The following is a 25,190-nucleotide window of genomic DNA, read 5'->3' on the forward strand; positions in this document are numbered from 1 at the left end:
TATTAACCTGGAAAAACTGCTAAAGATCCAGCACATACACTGTGAAACACTGTGGAAAAGCAAAGGGCAGATTTGTCTCCCACTGTATGAGAGTGTTAAAAACATTAATATGGCTTATTTCATGTTTGCTGGGACTGGCTTGTGCAAGTTTATCCAGGAATGTGAGCAAAGCGCAAACACATACACCCACACTCACTCGCCCCAGGTCAGAGTGTCTTCCAGGCAGTGGATATCCTTCAGCTCATCAAAAGCACTCAATTTCCAAGAGCTGCACACACACACACACACTCCAACATGATTAGAGGCAATGATGTTATTCTATCACTGTTAGAAAAACTGCGATTCTCTGCATTCATTTCTGAGTAAATTTAATTTGGAAGTGGCCAACTGATAACCTCTTATGTTCCTCTCATGATGCAGGATGTGACTGTGAAACATCCCAGAGTAGGACGTTTATCCCAATATCCCAATTCTTCCCTCTCTGGTATACACTCCATCTTATAATGGCACAGATTAGGGTATGGGGTGTATTTGCTCACACAGAGTTTTAAATCATAAAACAGATAAATCAGTATTGCATGCTCAGTGACTTATTTTTTAGCTTTGTATTTCAAAAACATGTAGAACAACATTTAGGCCTAAAATTACTATTCAGAAGAAAATTAGGCTCCAACAACAGGAGCAACGACCATAAAAACAATTTTGAAGTACAAGAAGTTATCAGATGAAGGCATCCTTGGCTAATATTATGTTTTTAATATTTGCGACATCAACATTACTTATGGAGAAGGAGCAGCACTCCTATTAAACAGCTGAATTTTCTTTTATACCACTGTTTTATGAAAGCCAAAAGCATGGACAGAATATACTACACAGTGGTTTCAAGAAAACCATGTGTTCTGGCACAATGATGGCAAATATCACAATATAATTATTACTTCTTTTTCTTTTTTCTTTCTTTTTTTTTTTTGATTTTGTTATTGACATAATCACAGTCAGAGATATTGAATATGCTGTAAAATTACAACTTTACCACTTATGAAGTTTATTTTGGTTGGTGTTCATGTGGACTGTGGACTCTTCAAGGTCAACTAGCAGGTTGAATGCCATAAATGCAACTTATTTCCCTGTATGAGATGAGTTCTGTGACTCTGGCACACTGATGACAAAAGAAGCTTTTACTTTAGGAATATTGCATGTTGATTTATCTGAAAATAGGAAAATGTGATATAATGATGTACTATTACGATATCACTGAATTAATATATTTTAGTAGTATTAAAATGAGATTAAGATGTATAACCACTGTTCAAGGATTCAAGGAAGTTTATTTGTCATTATACGTCTGTATAGTGAAATTAAGTTGAAGTTACATCCCGTCCAAGAAACACAAAAAAGACATGACAAATACAAATGTGATATAAAGAGCAAGCTGGAGTTTTGTTTCACCTTGTCTGTGTCATCAAACTTGCATTGTCCTGAGAATTCAAATCAAACTTCACAGATAATTTTATAGTTAAGCAAGATCCAATGCTACAGTTTTCCCCAAACTCAGTTCCTTTGACGTGACTTGCCATGAGGCCTTCCATATAGGGTGTTAGGATTAATGTTTTGTTGTTCTCTTTACACTATCCGATTTTTCTTTATTTTGCATTTTATTTCTGTGTGACCAACATAAATGTATCATTGTTTATAGGCATTCTTTGTTGTTTGTGTTGTTGCTGCTCTGATTGCACTTTCCAGTACTTTCCAGCACTAATATAATTCTATGTGGTAAATGACCAACGCACTCATTGTTACATCTGTAGTACAAAACCTGAACGATGGGATTAAGTCTATGATTCAGCCATCCCTATTGACGATTGCTAATAAACCAAATTTTTCCCGGTGTTTTCCCGATTACACCAGTTATCTGATCATTTTGAGCTTACACTGGAGAACTTGTTTGTGGATAGAACAAGGCGGTATGAGCTCACTGTACCCCATTCAGGAAGCAGGAGATGGAGCTGTGTACTATTAGGCGATAGGTTACAACCTTTCATAGAGTTTTCCACAATAATCACAATATACAGGTAAGACTCATCCTCTTTTAACTTTGTAAAACATGACACCTCTTAAGACTCTTAATTAAATTACACACAAGAGAAGTGAGTGAAGCATCTCTCTCGAGTGTTTCTCTAGCGTGGCTATGTCATATCATTTGTTTGTATTTTACTATAATGCTTACAGATTTGGAGAATATTCCCGCCCCTTTCCAGACGGAGGTCAGTGTGCTGTATCAGATGCAGAGCAGCAGCTCAGAGGCAGATAAGGCTTCTTGCACTGGAAAACTTACAGGGCAGCCTTGAATTGTGTGTGATTAAATAAGAGGTCAGCTATGAGTTGGCATCTTAAATTAGAAGGCCATCCTGCTGCGTCACTTTGATTCAAAACAAGACAGAAAACAAAATTAGCATAGTTCACATACTTTTGTTCAATTTAATTGCACTTGATCAGTGAAAGGAACCTGTGTACAGAAACACAATCAGGTCTGGAATATTGTCAGCAACTGCATGGCATGGTGCCACGCGACGTGTATGGAGTTAGTACAACCTGGAGGATAGTGACAGGATGCCCAAGAGGCTGCGGAGGCTTTGAGAGGTAGGTGTTTTGGAGAGGAAGCAGATGGCCCACATTAAAAGCAAAGGGCCCTTGTGACTGTCCTCAACAGCCCTGCAGAGAACTGGGTAATTAAATGAGAAATTTAATCAGATTCCTCAAATTAAATGTCCAGCTGGATAGTTGTGCAAGAAACCCCACTGACTACACCTTTACCTAACTTGCCTTCATTAAGGATGTGCCAGGGGTGGATGCAAAATTCTGTAATCAATACACACTCATACCTGATTATATTCCAAGGTGATGATTACTGCGAAAGTATTCCATTCACAGTTCTACCACCAGGAGGCAAAGGGACATCATTGTGTGGCCACAGGGGGGTCAAATTAATAATGGACCTGGAGGGAAGCAGCAGCAAAACAATGAGATGACAGGGGTGGATCATCTGAATTTGCGTGTTAACAAAGTGGCCTCACTGATTAGAGGGACATACTGCAACCACGACGCCCGTGGTTTGATCTTTGTGAACAAGACTGCATACATTTCTGTGATGGTGCAACATGTTTGATGCGGCATTTCAATCCACAGATCGGAATTTAGTGACTGTATTTTGGAGTGTGTGATTCCTCCCAGTAGTAGTAGTCGGAGTTCAGCCTCTGGTCCTGTGCGAGTCATTTCCGATGCATGGTCTTGCATTCAGCAAATCAAGAACCGACTCCCCTCCCTCCTCTGCTCCCGCCCCATGCAGGTTCTCTCGCACGCAGCCTGTCCGATAGGACCAGTGGCCAGGAATCCATGCATGCCTGACCGCCAGTCTACTTCCTGGATGGAAGAATGGGACGTTTCCAGTACCGCTTTCTTCGCATTCTGCGCTACGCTTCGTCACGCTGACGCCGCGATAATCACTTAATAATGACCACGTGTAATCAATATTATTTTAGCACTTTTCGCGTAGTTAAAGAGAGCTATTGATCGTCGATTGATTCTACCAGACTTCGGGAATGTCGTTATCTGGAAGCCTGCTGCATGCATGGTGGAGTCAAAGTGATTCTGAACTATTTTTGCACAGCCGTTGTCTGCGTATATTCCTCGAAGCAGATACCTCTGCTGGGACCGGAGGCGAATAATTTGTCTTTTAAAACAGCGACTCTTCGGAGCCTAAACGCTACTTTGGTGCGCTGCATTCGTGGCTTATGTGTCAACTTCACGTCAGCTGCGGCCGAGTGTATGTGATTTTGTAAAGAAAAAACTCTAAACTTTGTCACCCGTTGCCTTCTTGTTGCTCTCGATGAGTATTCTAACATGCGGAGAATACGGGAACCGAGTTACTGGTGGATCTTATCCTTAATATTTTTAACCTTGCTGAAACACATGGACTGTCACCCTGGTAAGTATCTGCAACATTGCTTATCATTTGCTGATTGTGTCTGCAGTGTCGGAGCGGTATCGCATTTATTTTATTTTATTGATCAAGGGCAAAAGCGACTTTTCATCACCGCAAAAAAGGGATTTTCAGAGCCGATGTGACATTATAGCCTGATTTCTTCCCCCCCTGTAGTGCCACGCAGTGCTCACTGTTCCAACACAGCCCTTATATTGAGACATTTAGCATCTGTGATGATTGTGCATGTTGCTGGTTAGTCAGCTGAGCTATGGCGCAAATGATCCCGTGCTTTAACGTTATAGGCTCAACATTTTGTGTCGGATCTGCTCCTGTTTGGCCCTGCTGTTTCAACTCTAACAGTGACCTTATCCCTTGTTCAGACAGCATGTACTGAATGCATCAACCTACAACAAATCCCATTTGCATTTACAGTGTGTGTGGTACTTAATAGTGAGTTTATAGCTATCTTCAGTACTTTATGGTATTTTTTTTCTTCAGATCTGCCCTGCAATCATTATGCATCATACAGACTAGGTTGTTTAGCCTGTGGTATTATTCATGATAGTTTTTGTGGTAATGTTTGCATAGTGCCCTACTATTTTATTTTTTATTTTATTTATTTTTTTTTATCATAGGATTACTACAGTTATGGACTTTATTTTACTGGCATTGCTGGGTCATGTATGTGGAAGCTGTGTGTGTGTGTGTGTGTGTGTGTTTGCTGTCATGTGCGTACGTAGGCAGAGGACTGTCTTAGGGCGATAGTCAGCGCTGTTGGCTTGTAGATGGATGTACATGTATGAGGAGTGATTGATGCCATGAAAGCTTTTACTGTTGAAACCAAGCCAATACTAAGCCAGAGTGCAAATGCCATTACCTCTGTTCATTCACTCATTCTCCATACCTCCTTATTCTTCATTATAATCATAGTAGGGTGGAGCAGACTCCAACATGCAGTGGGTGGAAGGCAGGAACCTCTGCCACCATTAAAGAGGAGACAAGTTGAGACCAAAAGTTTTATCTATAGTTTGACAAAGTTTATGTTCAGATCTACGATGAATAGAGAGAAACAAAGGAGAAGATATGACCCGAAAAAACTGGACGGTGGACAGTCCATAAGAAAACACCCCATCAACACCGTTTACCCCCCTGCACTCTTTTCTTGTGTTGCATTGCCATAAAGTGGGAAGATTCAGTTAACATGACATATTTTCAACTATTTCATTTGATTTAGTAGATATGAAAAAAGAGTTTCTGTGAAAGTGAGCAATTAGAAATGATCAGGTGAACAGCTAAATCTAAATGACATTCATCATACTTTGTTTCGCAGTTATCCACATGCGTACACATTAATGCTGCACTATTAAATAATGTCAGACCTTAGGAAAATCCTTAGAAATTGTACCATCTGTTGCAATCGCTCTTGCACACCTGCGTCTGGTGCTATACATTGACATGTTTAATATTAAAACATGTCAAGGAGAGCATGTTTTAATATTAAATCTTTTCACAAGAGCAGCCATGTTATTGACAACACACGTCCTGTCTGTGGCATTAATCACCCCTCATAGGGAGTGGCAGTGATGTAATGACAGAAGTCTGGTTCCCCACTCTGAGTCAGCCCCCTCCACCCCAAAATCCCCCAGTTCCATCGCTTCCACGTCCACAGTTTGAAGGCCGCATTGACTGTTGGCCTTACAGTCCTCAAAGGCAGCTACAGGTTTTTGTGTGGCATGTCTCACCAGACCATTGACGCAGAAAGACAATAGAAGGGTTGAGTGTCCCAGCTGCAGTGTAGTGGAGGGTAACTCCACCCTAATTTAGTTTACATATATTTTCAAGATGATCTGGCCACCTTTTTTTTCCAAGTGACCTTAATCTTTATGATGTAAATTCATTCCTACACCATAGAAAGTAGCGTCAAACCAATATAAGTTACATAAAAACAATCTTTTATCTGGGTTAAGAAAAATCATGTATATGAATATAATTGATTTTGTTTATATTAGTGGTTATCTGATTTAAAGATGATTACTGACTTGTGGTCAGAGTTTATCCATCATTTTATTTACCACTACACCACTTGAACATTTAGGTTTAGGATTAAGTACCTGTTGTACTTTTCCCCAGTGCAAGTGCAGGAAACCGTGCAACTTGAAAATGGGCGACTTTTAAAAGTCATGTTACCAGGTAAATTGTTTCCTTTTTATCTAAAGCTCTGCCATGTGTTTGGTTTTAGGTAGTGATGCCTGCTTTTTTGTAACTTTTGGTGTTATGCCCTGGAGTTTTTAATAAGGATCTCATGGGTCCTTTGTTTCCATAATGGATATGTCACCAACTTGCCGCTTTTCTGACTCAAAAGGTCACCATATGCACTGTGAAGTGGAAAATGCATGTAAGCTATAAAGATGATTCGGTGGAACTTTCAACTGGGAGGAAAAAAAAATCATTTAAAAATATCAGCTTCATATGAAAGCAGATGCCCTTTTTATACATTTTACTGAAAGCTGAAGTAATTGTGCATGGCAGACAAGCCTAGAGTTACACAGTCGTAGACAGACGTGTAGTCAAAGTATAACCTTATTTCTTTTTTTGTGACAATGGCCTATTGTGAGTCTGATGTTGTATCTCTCTCTGTAAATTTTATGCTATTGTGATTGAACGATGGAGAAACAAAAGCAGTTATTATGTGGATATTGTTACATTTCTAATTGTCAATCTAAAATGGACTGGAGGGATCAATGCAGAGGCTGCCGTATCCAAAGATGCGGCTCGGAAAACGAGTAGAGTATTTCAGCTGATATGAGCGCAACATGATATTGCATGTGTCATTTGACATTAATCGTGACTAAATTGTTTATTTTTATGTAACTTCTGTTAATCGAGGCAGTCAATCACCACCTCATTACTTGGAGTATGTGTGGTTGAACTCGCTTGGTCTTTCAGCCAAGATACTCGGAGCTGGTCATGGTAGCATTTTAATCATTTAGAATGACTCGCAGCCACTTCACTCCACATCATTTCATCTGTCCCAGTATCATCTAACTCAGACAACAAACTGGTTTCAAACTGACTGGCTTACAAAAAGGGGAAACATGCTTCTGGGAAAACTGCTCCACTTACTTCCTGTGCTTCATGAGTCATGACAATAGTGATTCATTTCGAGGGAATAAGACATTGTCACTGAAGGACATATAGTGCAGCACTTAAGGCCTTGGCCATATCAATAAATGTCCTCTGTCCTTCAGTTGCCTTGTGCTTTCTTCCCTTAAACCATCTCGCCAAGATGTGATACTGTGTCAGCTTTACTTACCGCTGAACTGTCAGTCAACACTGCCCTGTGGAGAGCAGAGACAACAGAGGCTTCAGGCTCTTTTTCCTGCAGTGTGTTATTGTGGGTCAACTGAGCATGTGCTTGCTTCGTGCTCATTGTTTTTGTGGGCCAAATTCAAAATTGTCTTTTTCAGCGGCGAGGAAAAACAAGTAGGCTGCTCTATCCACGAGAATCTTTTTTTCCCAGTCGTGAATTATGGCGACAGTCCGTGAAAGTATAGGTTTAGACCGAGCATGCTTTTTCAAGCTCAAGATGCTTTGCAGAATGCATAACAACCTTCGTGAATAAGACTTATGTTGTGTGCAATAAATTGAATTTTAACCCTGGCATGAACTGTGCTTTTCATTTTGTTCATCTTTAGAATATCTAGACTGAATATACTTCTGCTGCAGCTAATAAATGCACATGTACATTAGTGCCGTTCATTCGGTGTCATTAGCCTTTTCACTGGTCTTCCACAGAAATGCTAGCCAGCTGCTGTTAGTTCAATATGCAGACACTTCACTCTTTATAAACTAATAATTAAAAATAATAAACTCTTTAGCTAGTTCTTGAAAATCTACAGTAGCTGTCACTGTTTGAATATAAAAACATCAGAATACTCTGAAATGATATAAGCCTAATGTAGTTCTTAGATCTTTTGACTCTGGTTGTTTGGGATGATTGGAAAAGAAACAATTTTCTGTCTCTTGATTGGAACATTGCTGGATGTTAATTGCACAGAGGGTGTTTGTTAACCTCATATGCGCTGTCTTGCCAGTTTGAACCTACACCCAGATGAAGGCAATAGCTGAAACATGCTGGTGGTGGGGGAGAAAAATAGTCCCATAAATCGTTGAAAATTAAGAGAAGAGTGTGTGGTTTCCCCATTGCTTTGAATTTAATGGAGCAACAGCAGAATCCTTTGAAATGATACCATATAAGCCTCATGCTGTTCTTAGATCTTTTGACTCTGGTTGTTTAAGACATTTGGAAAAGAGAAGATTTGGAGAGGCTATTATGCAACTAGAGAGTAAATGCAATGGCAAAATTAAAGAATTAAATATTACCATTTTACATGCAAGATTTTAGACCTATTTTCTTTATCAGACAACTGTCATTTGAGTTATTTTGCTCTTGATGATTGTTTATGAAGCTTACATCAATCATTTTAGTACACTTTGTCACTTCAAAAAGCAAGTTAAAATACTAAATTATTTAATTCACTGGTTGTAGTGATAGTTGATGTGTAATGTATTAGCTACAGAACCCACATTTCAGTGGTGTTTGTTGTGCCAGGACCTGTATTTAATTCCATTAAAATCTTATAGGCCTACTCTTAAGTAATTACAAAATCGGTAACTTAATTAGTTCAAATGGGTTAATTACAATGTAGAGGTGCTCTTGGTGGGTGGTCACAGCCACTGTGCTGCTTTCCTAATTGTGTATTTTTTTATTCTTTTAAAGTTGGAACAAAATGTGCGTCATTTCAAATAGCCTGTTTTGTTTAGAAAGAGCAGGGGACTCTGAAACACAATTCTCTTTGATTTTGGATTCCTTTTGCAGTTGGATGTGAAAGGATGTTGACCCACCGCATGAATGTGGGAGAAACAAGTATCCACGGGAATTTGGTAAATAAATCTATACCGTCAGAGAGGGAGCTACAATCTGAAGAAAATAAGCTCTGTAACTTATTTTCTGAGAGTGTGCCCATGCTGATTCAATAAAATGTTGCTAAAGTGGCACTATTCTTACCTTAATGTGTTCACCCGCAGATGGGTCCACAAAGTTACATTTCTCTTGTTTGTGTTGCATAGCCGCTCCAACTCATGGGTTCACATAAGACGGTGAGCGTTTCGAAAGAGGAATGTGATGTGAACTGTCAGCTTGACAAATGACTTATTTTTGGGCGAGAGAGTGTGCAGTCTTCAGTGATGAAAGCCCGTGCTATAATCACAAACGTCTGCTCTGTAATTTCCAGTCTGGGCGTTAGATCAGTTAACAAAACTCATTTAATTCAATTGTCAGATTGCACTGTCTAGACGGCAGGCCAGATCCTACACCTGAGAGTTGTATATTCAGGCCCCTACCTCTGATGATTTTCCAGCTCGCAGGCACCGGGCTTGGACTGTAGGAAGTCTGGAAAGTTACTTTGCTCAGAGAGGAAGACAGCTGTTGATACCCAGACACGGCTTCAGTACCCAAAGGATTTCTGTTCTAACATTCTCCGGAGTGGTTGCCCTTCTGTCCGAATGGGGTTTGCACTTACCAGCTGCCAATTTAATAGAATCAAAAAGGAATGTGCCTTCTTTCCATCTTTCTCTCACTGTCCTGACCTGAATACTGAGAGGTAGTATATCATTTAAAAATTGATGAGCGACGCTTTAAAAAAAAAAATGGGCACTTGAATTTAAATGCATTTTTAATCAGGGAATTATGATGAGCTGGTCATTCTGTCATATCCCATCATACTGTGGTGATATGTCGGTTATTCTGGGAAAGACACTAAGCGCATTATGGCCTCCAGTAGCAACATAATTCGCCACAAATCAGACTTGACTTGACTGTGGCATATTAACATATCACACATGTTGCTCATTCATCATGAGCAGATGATTCTTGTGTTTAAATAAGGAAGGCGAGATGTAATCAAACGTTTTAGCTCGTCTCTGATTTGTCCTCCAACAATGAGCTTGTATTCACTTTTTTTGTCTGGCAAAGCCAAGCAAGGCTAAGTTAACATCCTGAGAGATCAGACTCCAAGTTCTTTACTCTGAGCAAGACTGATGCTCTCTTTCTCTCTGGCACACTTTGACTCTCGTTATTTCCCTGTTTTGTGTGATTGTTTTGAAAATAACTAGCCATTTTGAGCCATTTTGAGAAAATTGTCTTGAACAACAGTGGGGAAAAAAAGAGTCCTGGATATGTTATCCATTTAATAACAAAGACAGCAATGCATGAGAGGTTGTGATGTTAGCGATTTGCAACTGCCCTGAATATTGCAACTAAAAGCTTACTTTTTAAAAATCTTTTCTTTTTTACACTTTGGCAAAAGTAATGCTGTGAAAGTAGTCTGTGGCATTGTAACAAATGACAGTAGCAACTACTGTGAAAATTTTGGTCCTGGTTAATTTCAGAGAATTCCAAAGGGGAAGATGTGCTGAGTTAGATAGTTTTTTGGAGGCAGAGCAGGAGTTTAGAGACTGCCCTATCGATCCTGTTGACACGCTCCCCTTTGGGGAATGCAAATGTTTCTGTTCTTCAACACAAACATTCCAACCTTCCTGGTAGTGGAACGCTAATTAACTAGAGATTTGAATACCATGGCCTTTTCCTTTGACATTTTCATATTTCAGAAAGACATTGTTTTAGGCCTGCTCAACCACGACAGCTTTCATATTTTATTAAATAACGAAGGAATTTGCACAACAGAACAGTCAACAATTGAATTAGGTAAATGCACGACTGTTTTCGAGGCAGCGCCACCTTCCACATGATCCGGTTTGGACTTGCTGTCCTATACGATTTCCCCTGTGCCTGCTTATCTGTCCTCACCGGTGTCAGCTGATGTTGTGATCTTGGATGTATGTTGTTGTCATAGCTAGTGTAAACCTCATGACACAAGTGTTTATCACTGCAGAGAAGACCTATCTCCAGGTAACCACTAATCACTCGGGGATTTCAGAGATCATCTGTCTCTGCATTCAGCAGCCAGCTGGAAACAGAGGTGGGAGCTGGCAGCCGCTCCTCTCACCAGCCTCATAAATCTTAAAGAGTTTACACTGATCGACTTATAAATTACAAAAAAAACTTTAGAAATTTCGCATAGTTATTGCTTTGCTACAGATAATGACTAACTGTGCCTTCAGTCCTGTTGAGACTGACCTGCGTTTGGTAAGATCACAGTTGGGTGTTTACACTTTTGTTAATTAAGGGGATTCAGTGTACATTCAGTGTTGCACTTACATGGCTCACCATTATGCCATGACCCATTGTTCTGCTGTGTGGAGTTAACAGTAGACATGACCCTGTATTCATTTCAGTTAACTAAGCATTACAAATATAAAGTGCTTTTCAAAGTCAGTGCTATGTTAAAGGCCAGGGGCATAGCCTCTCTTTAATAAGACTGTCAGGAATCAAAGGCTTATTCTAATGTCTTCATTTAAACAGTGCTACCGTGGCCTGTCATTGTTACTATTTTATAATCACAGTGAATTAATTTGAAAATCTGTGGTTAGGTCAGACCTGAAAACGTGTTGCTTTTTACTAGAGTTTGGATGCAGGGTGCCAGTGTTTGTCCAAGCCAATTTGTGATATGTGTGTGTGTGCTCATATTTTTTATGACACAAAATACCAATGAAATTGGAATTTAAACAAGAGTCACCAAGCATGTATGCAACACATACAACTACAAAGCTGTGTTTTTCTTTTATAAGAGCGTATAAAGATACAGAGACGGCACTTATGTTTTGGGCGGCTGGGCAGCTTAAAGGAAATGGTTTTCTGACTTAGAAATGTTGAATAACTGCCCTGAGTCACAGACGAACACGGCTTGACTGAATGCTGTTTTTTACCCTTGGCTCTTGTATATCCTTTGTGTTGGCTTTAGACTCCTTTTGCTTCAAGTGCACAATGGTGGAAAAAAGTGTTGAGGTGATTTCAGTAAACTATAGCTTTGTGTAAAAGTGTTTATTGAGATTGTATATAAATCAGGATGGAGTAGACTTTAATATCAGCACACACTCCAACAAGCTGCCATGTCTGAAGCCTTAGCCAAGTAAGACTGTGAATGTGGTGGAACTGTGGTTTGAGCAGATGTTCTCATTTGTCATGAGTTATGTGTTGGCTCAGGTTTGCTTAGAGGATGAGTAACTGTCTTGTAATCCTTTTTTGCTAATTAGCGGCCATCTTAGTGTGCAATGCCAATCCATTTCTTCCATGCATCAGAATTATTCTAAATGTAATCCACCACAGCATGTTCTCCATATATTGTTCCAAAAGAAAATTGTGGTATCGGCCACCTTTGATACTAAGAATACAAGTTCTGCCTCTCATGAGCTCAAGAGCCACTGTTTGTTGACACATTTCATTAATTTCCCTCTGAGCTGCTTTTTATAGAGAGCTTACTAGTTAACAGGAAGGTGTTTCTTTGTTTTTGGAGGAAACTGAGCCAAAACTTTCCAAATTTCATTAACTCAAAGCATGAAGCAATTCTGGGACCACTACTGATAATGGTGAGGCATTTGTTTATTTATTTCTTTATTTATTGCAAGCGTTACAAAATGTCCTAACTAATTTCATAGTGATGCACGGATGACATCCTACACATAGCAAATTGAGGAAAGAAATTATGTAACCTTATGGGAACACAGTTGTCGAAAAATAAGTCAGGAGGAGGGGATCTGTGCAGACTGTCAACTACAAAACAATTTGGTATGAGGAATTCATTTATATACATTTTCATTAACACGCAAATGCTTTCCGAGAATGTTTTCAGTGTATTATAATCACATCAAGACATGGGAATTGATGAATAGATGAATATGATAGGAATTTCTGCATGGAAATTGTCTGATGAGGACTCTTAAGATGAAAATGTGAGGGAAAAAAAACTGGAACATTACTCAGGGGAAACATCGACCCAAAATAGAGTAAAGGCATTACGAATGCCGAACTCATAACCGTTTCATGAAAACAGTCTCTCTGACTTTTATTATGCATTGTAATTAATCATACTGTGTTCTGATGGATCGATCATTATGCACTCATAACGCAGTGTAAAATGTTAGCACACACTGGTCCAGTGCCAGTGAGTTGGTCCACACAGGCTGCAGTGTAATAGATTTCTACAGCGTGTAGGCCTGTCATTACTTGAGGAGGGGATAATACCTAAATTGGTCTTGAGATCTGGTCCTTGTTACATTTTAGAGAAAGAAATGATTAATTTGGTGACTACAGCGTACGTTAGACACCAGTGAGACTGCCGCAGAGACTGTTACAGAGCTGTCTAGTGCCTCGCTCTTCATGGTGCTATTTATCGTTTTTAAGTTCAGCCTTGAAGTATTGATTAGAATCCAACATCAAAGAGCATTTAAAGAGGAAGGGAGGAGGTCCGACTGCTTGTATTGCCCCAGGCAGGCACGGAGAGGCTGTTTGGAAGTGCTGCATGCAAAGACCTAGTGCAGTGGTATTATTTATGGGTAGCATTGACTCATTTGGCCAGTGAAATATTGGTTGAATGTTTTTTTTTTTTTTTTTCCATCAGCAGCGCAGGCAGATACTTCCCACTACAAGAAGCATTTCTTCAGATATTTGAATGTGCACAAAGGTTTCATCTTCTATTTTATGACATATGGTAATGCCATGTGCGGGACACTTTTACGTCCAATGATTGCATACATTTTCAGCCTGAATGATCCTATATGAATTTATTTCTGAATCAATAAATGGGCAGTTAGGCTGGGGCCTCGTATTATGTCCTGAGGAATGACCTGAGTAGCCTGTGGCTCTGAAGCGATGTAATTGGCAGACATTGAAAATTGAAAATCTCATTTTGCACTGTAAATTTTCACACCAGCATTGCTGTGCAAGCAGACATGGTCAAGTGGTGTTTATGTTTGTCCGCAGAGCAGACAGCCATGTGCTGGTCAGGTAAAAAGGTCACTAGCCCTGAATTTGTTTAATCTTGCTAATGGCTTTTGCCAAAGCCCCTGATACACTTAATCAGTGAGGCCATTTACTGCACTTAATTCACTGCACTAGCATTGGCCTAGAAGCAGACGATGATACATTTCAGATTAATAACTTGGCCATCTCTGGGAAGCAGACATTGCAAGATGTATATCTCGATTCAGCCTATATATAACCGGGCTTAGTTAAACATCGGCCTCTCCAAAGGAAGTCTTGCAGTTTTAATTCACAAAAACTCAGTTTTGTTCAGACAATAGAACAATGGGGCTTCTCTGGCCCTGTGAATACAGAATAAATGCCAGGATGTGCCCCCCCCTCAAGTCAAGGAAGAGTGAATATGCTGGAGCCTTTAATCTTTTTTTCAACAAGCAAAGACTTTGATAGACCTTTTTGTCCACACGGTCTACAATTGAGGTCTACTTTTTTGATGTGTTTTGTCACTGAATAAGTCTAGCAAAAGGTTGAAGAACAATGTAAGAATAGACACATTGTGCTGTTCAGGCTTTATCCCTCACATCTCCAGTGTAGTTGACAGCACAAATGCGACAAATGTATTCAGTATGCTTAAGAGATGAAAACGGCAGGAAATGCATGGCTTCCGAATTGTGAGTGGGTTGAGAGTTGGTGACATATTTGGATTTAGTATAATTAGATGGTCTTACATACTTTTCACCAGAGACTGGTCCAGGGCAGATGTGGCATAGTCGGAAAACCCACATCTTTGTTCTTCGCCTGTCTCCCCATGCTGCTTGTAGTATTTGAGTTCCCTCATGGAGCACAGCACAGTTATGGAATATGGGCAAAAATGTTTTGTGTTTTAGAAGAAGTCTAAGGCAGCAATGTACATAATATCAAGTCTCTTTTGAGGCACTCTATTGAACTTATTGAGAGGTTTGTTGTGTTTTCAGTATTTACCAGTCACTTTATTATTTCTACTTGTCCCTGCTTGACTATTTAAAACATTATTAAGTTGGAATATAATAAATTTTCAGCACTTAGTATGCTAATCTCACCACTTTTAAATTTTCAGTAGCACTTCCAAAAGCCAACACTGTAAAGACAAGTCTGGACAAGCACGAAGACACGTTTGTACATGCACATTAAAAAAAAAAAAAACAAAATGACTAAAGCAAGGACTCCAGGGTAATTTAGATAGGTGTTTTTTTTTTGTTTTGTTTTTTTTTGTAAACGATTTACTTGAGCTAGTCTAGGAATAATTCCAACACTAAACTAATGGAGTTAATTTTACTGTAATTTGGCTAAATTTCTTTGCCCCAAAGGTTCTGAAGTCCTCTTTGCTGAAACTGCTTGTTTGCTTTTAGCTGTGTAGGCCTAAATATCTGCATTGGGATTTCAGTTGTTGTTTTATTATTTCTGAGGTTTATGTTTGAGCCCTCAGGCTCGGCTCCCTCTGTGCCACATCTTTGGCTGATCTTGGCAGTTCTCATGTTCCCTAGTTCTTCGTGTGGCTCACAGAGTTCTGGGGATATTTAGCCACATCACCCACTTCCTGAGGAATGAGAAACACACATGCTCTCATGATCCGGCCTCTCTGTGCCCCTCCACTTCACAGGGAGACCCCCAGCCTTGTTTTATTACTGTGGCTTGTACTATAATAACTGGTTGAAATATTCAGTTACTTGACATTCAGAATAAAGAAGGTAAATGTGAAATTGAGGTGTGTGCGGTGGTAATGCACCAAAGCAGAGTGGCAGCGTAAGCAGATGACTTTACATTTGACAGTGGACTCCTTGCATTGCAGATGAGATGCTAGCTAGACACACAGACTGCAGCTGTTACCCTCAGTATGCACATTTGTTCCTCATATGCATAGCAATTCTGCATCAATAGAATCTGCTCTTTATGCAGCCATGAAGCCTGTGAGAAGCAGAAGTCCTATTTACAGTAGCAAGAATTTCTACTGAATAATACAAAAGTTGTTTATAGTGTAATTGGTAACCTATAATTAAATATGTCTTATCTTTGTGACCTGTTTTTGCGTATGTGGGGGTGAACTGTCAGTGTGCAAATGGAAATTGTGATCAACATGAAGTTAGAGAAGAGAGTCCAAATCCCAGGAAAATCTGGAAAAATGTGTGAAGAGAAAGGCAATGAGAAGTGGTTTCCCCTCCATCTACAATTACTGTCAAGATGCCCATGAGCAAAGCACTTAGGGCCCTATCTTGTGCCACCCGCTACCCGCTGCCACTACCCGCTACCCGCAAATTGTGGATTTAGGAACTTCCGCTATCCCTAAACGGTATCTTGCGCCCACGCTACCCGCTATCCATTATGCCGACTCCGTTATTTGCGCCTGGAGGTGTGTCCGTGGGCGTGTTTCATGCTTTCCCTAAAGTTGGGGCTGTTACGAGAGCGCGCCCAGGCGGCTTTAAGGCACGCCTCGACGGAGCCTCGCCACGCACGCGGTCGGACTGATACCGGGACGCCGCTGGAATGGACTGAGTATATTACTCATATAGACTGTTTAGAGGAAAGACTGTTTTAATTGGACACTTACGCCAGCACGTTTTATTGTTTTATCATAAGCCAGCAGCTGTGCTGTATTTTTATTTTTAATATTTTATTTGCCCAATCTACCTTGTCAATAAATTAGTTTACACATAGTTCCACCTCTGCCTCTTGTGTGTGTGTGGTGTGACCCGGGGATTTTACTCAATCAGTACAACCTTGTGACACGTCCACTTGGACACATGTGGCTCCACCTCCCGAATTAACTCGCCTATAATATAATATATAATATGTATATGTATAAAGCCAACTTGCTTTAGCCTCAGTAGAACCTCTGAGAAAATCTACCTCCCTCTCTCCATCGCGGGTTTAGGATTTAGGATTTAGGATAGCGCAGCCTGCCCTTAAAGGCAATGGCACCTGGCACACTGATTGGTGTAATTGGCGTAACGCCCAAAACACGCCTATGCATAATATAGCGGGTAGCTCAGGTGTTTTACGGATAACGGGAGGTGCGCAAGATAGCAACTTTTGCGGGAGAACGCCTCTTGCGCAATGCTAAATCCGCAAATAACGGGTTTAGAGACTTTGGCGCAAGATAGGGCCCTTAGTCCCCAACTGATCCAGTTGTGCTGTAGCCTGCAGCCAACAGCAGAAGTCTTTGACTGTAATGTTTCAGGTGTAACTATATGGAATTATGGGTAGGAAATATTGACTGACTCGTATCATAATATCTTATGTGTGAATATGACAATAATGCAGGTTGAGGCGAATAATAAAACAGATTCAGCAATCTAACAAGTTCAGAAAATACAAACCAGGAATTGCCAGTGCTTAACTCATATCAGGATATTATAATATCCAAAATCTCAGATGAAATCTAGTCTCCCATCACAGTATCAATATAATATTGATCTATTGCCCGGCCCTATGTGGAATTATATAAATGAAGTCGTACATTTTGTGAAAAGAGCACACACACACACACACACACACACTGAACCTGTTGACTGGATAAAGAGGGGTTAAAAAAATAAAACTACATCATGTAACTCATTCTTTTTTCAGTGATAATTGGCTTGATATTTAATGATATTTAGCAAACACAAAGCCACATATATACATTTTGCTTGGCATAGGATTTCATCTGTTGCAGTGGCAATTGTTACTCCCATTGAGGTTTCCACTTGCTAACAAATCCCTTATCAGTTCAAGGCTTAATAAAGGCGGCAAAAGTGTGACTAAATCGGTTTGAAAATGTTGTTTTGGTGACATGAGTACACTCCCTTCAAGAAACACAAATGCAAGCATATAGGCTACCTTTTCACCAAATACATACAAATTAAACAGAACAAAAAATGTCTGGCTCCTTTTCAAACACTTTGTTTTTGAGATTTTAGACTTTGCTTGAGGCAATTTGAAACAGTGTAGATGATATTAAAAATACTGGGTCTTGATGATATCGTATCACCACTCCAAATGGTGACATGAACAGGCCACAATATACCCCACACCGGCGTTGGTGATGAGATTGATATTTAGCTTTGGCCTCGAATGACTAATGAAAGTTAAATGTTCCTGTGGTTGTTGTAAGGTTGCTGTTTTTCAGGGGCTCTCAGGGGTGCCACGGCTTGTTGTTGAGCATGATGTTATGGAACTCTAAATAGCAGGGCCTAATGGAGGTGTAGATGATTCAGCTGCCCTCAGGGCAATGGAACAGGAAACATGATTTTGTATGCCTAGACGTGGTGCACAATGTTTGTCTGTGATGCTGTTTTGTAGGTGTTTTTTTTTTTTTTTTGTAAGCCTTATTATTTTGTCTAACCCTTCAAAATTTATTCCGATGCGAAAGTGTAGCAGGCCAGTGTTTTTAACAATGTCTAAATGTCAAGCTGTCCTTTAGGGCAATTTCTCTGCATCCAACATCTCATTTAAACTAGTGTTGGTTAACCTGCCTAAGTAGTATTCAGTCTGGGTTTGCTAGAGCTCAGGTTTATGGATGTTGTTTGAGCGAAGCAAGGCTCTCCTCAGTCTCCTTCAGACCCAGCACAGTGTTGTCTGCTCTGCTCTATCAGAGATGCTGTGGCTTTAATCCTTTGCCCACAGGGGACGGCTGACACGGATGAGTGTAAACTGTTGACATGGTGCTGTCTCCTCTGCTCTCTGATCAAAGACGTTGCAACCCTCCTGTTCCACAGCCTGCCTTCAAATAGGCTCCCAGCCTCTGCCACAGGAACTCCCCCCGTCTATCTCTATCTCACTTTCTCCAAAATAAAACTCTTTCATTTCAACACAGATTTCTCCATTGTGACTTGATATTTTGATAACAACAGAAAACAGCCATTTATGCCTTTTTACTTAGCTAGCCTTTGTGACTCCCCTCCAAGTAATTAATTTGATTTGGGAAACACTGCAGGAGGCTCTTACAGTGTTTGCTGCCATTTGTGGGGAAAGTGTGCACCACCTTAAGTGCAAGGAAAGACTTCACTTGATGCAGTGCTTAGTTTAATTAATCCCCATGTAATGATGCAACTATTAGTAAGAATTGAGCTACTCTTAGGTGTTGGGAGATGTGTGTTAGTGTGACTGAGTAAGTGCATATGTGATGTGTGCTCATACTGAACAAGCCGAGCTCAGCTCAGTGTGTAAAGGTGCTTAGGAACAATAGCTGAACCCTGTGGACTCCTGAAGCTAAACTCACTTTTTTCCCCATGGGAGTGTCAGGATGTGTGGATACAGTAGCCATAGTTACACTCATGATAAAGTGCAGGCATGGGATAAAACATGGGCCCATACAGTCAGCACAAGCAAACCCTGCCAGGTGCTCATTTTGGGCTTATTATGCAATCCTAGGACATGGCTGCTATGTAGTTCATAAGAAGTGAGTTTGATCCTATTAGAACATTACTGGTATGATTAGTGCTTGATGACTAGAAAAAAACATCACTTTTACTGAACTGCCTTTCAGTCACAGTAAGATAGCTGCGCAGAATTTAAGTTTGTTTGAAAGTCAGTTTTCTTCAGTTCAGATGAGGTCATTAGATTAGATTAGATTACCAAGATTACCTTTATTGATCCCCTGAAGGGCTCATTCAAATCAGTTCAGCTAGTATCTGTTTTACAGCCACAGGCTGATTTGAATTGTTGTGGATTGTGAAATACAGAATGTCAACAAAACAACAAATGACAACCAAAGAAGGGAGGGGTGTGAGCGATGACTAATCTCACGGACAGTTAAACCCAAAGTTATCTGCGTGACTAGTCTAAATTAAGAAACACTCAAAACAGTCAAAACTGAGCATATTTCTGTAGTTCTGTAAGAACAAATGTGTTCTGAAAAAAGATTGTGTGGATATAAAACAATTTGAGATGCTTTATCAATATTCCAATTGCCAAATCTTACTTTAAATTGCTTGCCTGAGTGGCTGTGTTATGAATTCCCCAGCATTCTCTGTAAAGATGTGGCCAGATGTGCTGTGATTGGTCAGAAAAAAACGTTCCAAACCGTTCTAACCACCTTAATGATAAAAACAAATAAAAAAAAAAAAAAAAGAAAAACACCACCAACAACAAAGTTTGACCAACTTGTATTTCCGTGCAGATCTGTTTAATTGACTAGCAGACTGGTCACGTACATCCCCAGCTCAGTGTAACTGCGTCTTGCACCATGGGATGAAAGTTCGAAGTCTTTTTGTGCTTATTCAGTGTTAGTGGAAGTGTGATCATAGTTCATCTGTGTTTATGTGCCATTTGCATTGTGTGTCAGGTGCAATCAGTGTGTGAAAGTTGTACAACTGTGGTCACTGCCTCAAATTTTAAACTGAAAACCAGGTGAGTGTTAGGAATACAAAGACATATGAGATAGCAACACTTTACAGTGGCTCTGTTTCACTATGTTAACGTGTGTGGTAAGTATATAACTACATGATGTACGTCCAGTTGTGCAATACATCATCCAAATGTCTTCATTAAAATGGTTTACATTATGTGTCCGTTTCAGTTAAGGTAGGTTAACACTCTGCAATAAGGCCATTGTAAAGTAAAGAGTTACATTAGAGGTATTTGTCGTCCACCTATATTACACCTATATTACAAAGTATGTCTGGATTATGATGGTGGTGAGTAAAATCTGTTATAGCAGGTCATTTGACCAGCGGATAGCCTAGCGATTTGTAGTGATTTTGGAGCTGGCAGATAATCATCTGGGACTTTTTTCCCCTGCCACCCCTTTGGCACAGCCACAGTCTGCTTGCTCAATTGTTCTTTGTGTCCTTCTGGCAACAGGAAACCAATATTAGCTAACACATCTCCGAGTTTTCAATGCCACTTTGGGTTCTGATTGTTTGAAGTACAAAACACTCCCTGGAACGTGTTTGACCTGTATACACACTTGACAGTGGCTTCAGCGAGATGTTTTCCCGTGCGCTGGCACTGGGCATGTCAGGCATGGAGGGTGTTCTGCCCAGTGAGTTCGTTTAGAGTAAGCTGAGTGAGTTGACTTAGTGTGTGTACACAGCCTAGCTTCCCCTGTAATTTTGTTGACAGTGTTTGATTTCTTAGGGGTGATTTTCCCCTAAAAGACCTCTACTCACAGAGGGCATGTTTTGCCATGTCTACATAAGAATATAATGGATGAATAGATCGTCTGCAGATTTATAGATGGAGCTGTTAGACAAAAATATTGCAGCCAAGCTGTTGCGGCATTACTACATAATTTTTATACTCATATTTGTATGCTGAGCACAGAAATCCTCTCTCTCTCTCGCTGCTATCTTCACTGTCAAAAAAAACAAAAAAAACTCTCTTTGTTTTTATTGTAGTCTGTCAAGTATTGATTGTATCATAGAGCGTGTAGTGGAGGTTTCTCCTGTTGCTGATGATCATTACTTCCTATTAAGTCATTATGCCAAATGATGGCACTTAGAATGAGAGTGCAGAATTCCCTTGGGTACAGACAGAGTGCTGCTGCCTCTGTTCTCACTGGTTTGGTCTGCGAGGCTACCAAATTCAGCAAATAGGTGTTTTGGCAGAATGGCCAAGCAGGTAGAGGCACTCTTGACTCTTGACCAGCATGTAAGTTTCATCCTTGTTAAAGTGTGCTTTAATCTCTGTCCCCTCCAGGGGTCACAGCCCTGTCTGAGATTAACAAACTACTTTTCCACAATTGCAGCATTTGAAGGAAAAGACTTGAGGCACTTACATCAGAGTGTTTCTATTAAAGACAGCCATATCTGGCACTTCAGCTCTATACTGTAATTCAGAGCAAATATCCTTTTTTCACCTCTGTATTTATCTAAGTTATTAGATAATTTGAAGAAAGGGTTTCTACCCACAAGACATTTTTTTTGTCTTCTTAGTCCTTGCCAATTCAAAGATCAAGCAATTTCATTGCACTTAGCTGCCAGCATGTTCAGCCCACACCACAGAGGCTAATTCACTGAAGACAGAACTTTTATTAGCACTAAACACTGTTCACCACGTACTTCACTTTTGAATATAAAACAAGTATTTCATTTCTTTTATTGCATTTTTCAGTCTAGAATAGCAGACATTTCACCTCTGTTTTCAGTTTAATGGCCTTTTATGGGATGGCTGCATAAGTAGTGTAATCTCTCTGTCTCTTCAGCAAGACATGACATCCAGACCTGAAGCCCACCTGTATATTAGGAAGCAAAATACCTGCACCGACCTTATGTGTCCCAAGCATTTTCTCCATTGTCTTTGTATTTCTGGTTGCTGGTCTTGATAGAAAACATACTAGCTAGTGTGGATGAATCACAAACTAAATAAACAATGCATATATGGAGAAAATTCAGGCTCATTGTCCTTGTAATAAATTAACAATAGCACGCCTCATTTCAAGATGTAGAGACAGAATAGGCTTGGGCAACTGGATAATAACAGTAAGAATGATACATTTTATTTGTGTAGTGCTTTTCTTAGTATAAAAAAATAAATACAGTAAAAGGAAAGAAAAATCACATGAAGTAACAACACAACAGAGGAAACAAAGTAGAATCAATTTGATTTTTTTTTTTTTTTTTGTTGGCGGGTTATCAAGTTTGCAAAATAGCTGTGAATGTGGAAGAGCAAAGTGTGCACAGTTTAGGCTATTTGTCAGCAAGTAAATGCTGCAAGAGTGCAACTCCCTGTGTCTCCCCCTCGCAGATTAAAGTGACGGGGCTAGCGGCAATGGGCTAGCCTAACCTGGCCAGGCTCACTTAAGGTGGACTGGCCTTTTAAGGTGGACCAGCTATTCTTATTTCGGCGACAATCTCAGCCGCTTGTAAACAGAGAACCCTATCACAGAAATTCTGTTATTTACCTGTCTGTGTATATTTCACCAGATTTTCACCAAAGCCATTAAAGAGGAGACTCAGTCTGATGAAATAATACTCTGGGTAAAGTAAAAGCCCAGAGTCAACTTTCAGTATAACACCCCAACTGGGAATTTATTTAGCAGTACAGGATTTAGTTACACGGAAATAGATTACTGATTCAAGTCCATAAATAGAAATTAAGCTTCCGCCTTGGTGAAGAATTGTAGCGTAAAATTAGCAGTGACCACAAACCCGCTGTAACCTGTCTTCCTGTCTTCCCACAATGGTGATTTTTTTGTAAACCTCTGTCTTTGCCTCACACAGTTGCACTGGGTGGCCAGCCTTACTTCTCTGGAGCTGGGGATCATGAGAGCACAGGCTTTAAGAGGGAAAGAAGAGCAGCCAGTGACTCCTATTGGGCCTATTCGGGTGAGTCGTTATTTGTCCAGAGCTCTCAGTGAGTTGGATTTCTCGAATGCATCTCTTTGGCTTACTCACCTCTATTCTGTCTCTCCCATTTCCACTGTTCTGCCTTCTTCATCTGACCTGTCTCTTCCCTTTCTTTTTCTTCTTGTCTTTGTTTCCCTTCTGCCTTCACAATTGCTCTTTTTTGTCCAACTTGATACCAGTAACTCCTAGCCACAAGGGTTGCAACTTGCCTTTAACAGGCAGGTTGCATAAATTATTTAAAACAAAAACTCACATAACAGCGCACCCGTCTGTTTGCAGTGCTCTTGATCATCACAATTAACACAATGCACTGTGTAGAAAAATAATATTCATGTTCCGATGAAGCTGTAGACGATTGTGATTAATCAGAAATATCTCCAAGTGCCTGTCATTTGACTCAATGTAAATTTTATGGAAGGTCCTGCCATGCTGAAATGAGTTACTGTAGCAATGTCTGGCCCTGATCATTCCAGTGGTGTTCCACGCCATAAAATATCTGCCGGAGCTATCTTAAGATGTAATATTTTCTCATTTCTAAATTGGTGCTAAATGAAAGTCAGGGTGTTAACAGTGTATATCTGACACATTGTAGAGATGTCCATCATAACTCGAAAAGTACACCCCATCACATTCTTTCACGCTTACTGTCAAACATTAAAATCCCATTTCCTTCATTCCCTTGTCAGTAAAAAGCAGAGGTAATAGGAAGAAAATATTGTGGAGAGCAGACTAATGAACTATTTTTTTTCCCAACATGTTATGGTTACCAGTATGATGTTGGGTGTCTTCAGCAGTGGAGAGTGGCTCAAGTTTTGGGTTATGTTTTGCAAAGTGGTTCAGGAATATAAATGCATGCTATATTGCAGTTTGCATTCATGGATGTTTGTTGATGCTTGTTGACATTTGTACATTCAGTTATTTTTGAAAGTGAGCTCGGAGAAAGTCAAGCACAGGGCATCAAGAGTCACAACTTTTCTGCATCGCTTTTTAAACATTTACAGCCTGTCATTTGAGGAGCATAATTGTGAGAACACAGTTCACCCTCACTGATAAATTTTAAGTTTTTTGGGGGGGGTAGGGGTGTTATCAGTTGGCCTACTTGGAAGTATGTTATATCTGTATGAAAGTACAGGAGGTGTAGATGGAACTAGCTTGCTAGTTTGGTTGTTATAATTCCTCCCTCCATTATTGATAATATTCATGCTTTTAATGCTGGAGTAAGTGCTTCTGGGAATTTGGGCTCGCTTCTTCGCTTAAATTTCTCAGACTTGTATGATACTGAGATGGAAAGATGGATGGATACAGCTTGGCAGCTCAGCATGAACATTCAGCCTTAATGGATGATTTATTGTGCATGAATTTTATGCTTGTAAATATTATCTGTGTGGTATGTGCTTGCATATGTGCAGGGTGGTGCTAAAGTTGGAAGTGTACCCAGCTAAATAACAGCTTCATTTATTTTAGACTTTTAAAAAAAAGAAAAAAAATGTTCTGTCATTGACTCAAGTACTCATACATTTTTTTTCTAAGCATTAGGTCCCTGTTTCAAGTTGGGTTTTTTTTGTTTGTTTTTTTAATTAAGTGCTGTCAATAGTAGAGATTCCCTCTCAGAATGTGTATTTTCAAGTGTTTTGCATTCAAGTTAGTTTTTTTTTTTTTTTTTTTTTTACTGGGCTTTAGTTTTGGCATAATGAACATTTTATTCTGTAAATGGCTGCCATTGCCGAGGTTCAGAGCTGGCCTCCTCGATGTCATATTCATAATTACTGAGTCAGTGCTCTCGTCGTTAAGTATGTGGCCTGAGAGTTTTCAGCAAGTGGAGAAGCGCAAGGCTGAACAGATATGATAATAAATGATACTCTGTCACTCTGTATTTAGTGTTGCCCATGAAGTGTCCCCCTCCATATTCTGCTGCTCATGTCTACATCACCTGCAGCCGACTGCAGCAAATCCACCTTCACTCCAG

The 25,190-nt window shown here is 40.0% G+C and overlaps 1 protein-coding gene across 3 annotated transcripts in view; it reads left to right on the forward strand.

Annotated features, from left to right (window-relative positions):
* Positions 1-3,393: 3,393 nt before the first annotated feature.
* The window catches only part of ca16b (carbonic anhydrase XVI b), a 118,047-nt gene continuing 96,250 nt past the window's right edge, over positions 3,394-25,190 (forward strand). Inside the window, exons 1-2 of one of the 3 annotated variants that reach the window (XM_030052085.1) lie at positions 3,394-3,985; positions 23,099-23,203. In XM_030052085.1, coding sequence (XP_029907945.1) covers positions 3,901-3,985; positions 23,099-23,203 — 190 coding nt within the window. In that variant the 5' untranslated portion in view covers positions 3,394-3,900. The remainder of the gene's footprint in view (positions 3,986-23,098; positions 23,204-25,190) is intronic. The other 2 variants (XM_030052084.1, XM_030052086.1) reach the window with 2 other exon arrangements.

This window comes from Myripristis murdjan, chromosome 5 (assembly GCF_902150065.1).
Source record: "Myripristis murdjan chromosome 5, fMyrMur1.1, whole genome shotgun sequence".
In the NCBI taxonomy this organism is placed as follows: domain Eukaryota; kingdom Metazoa; phylum Chordata; class Actinopteri; order Holocentriformes; family Holocentridae; genus Myripristis; species Myripristis murdjan.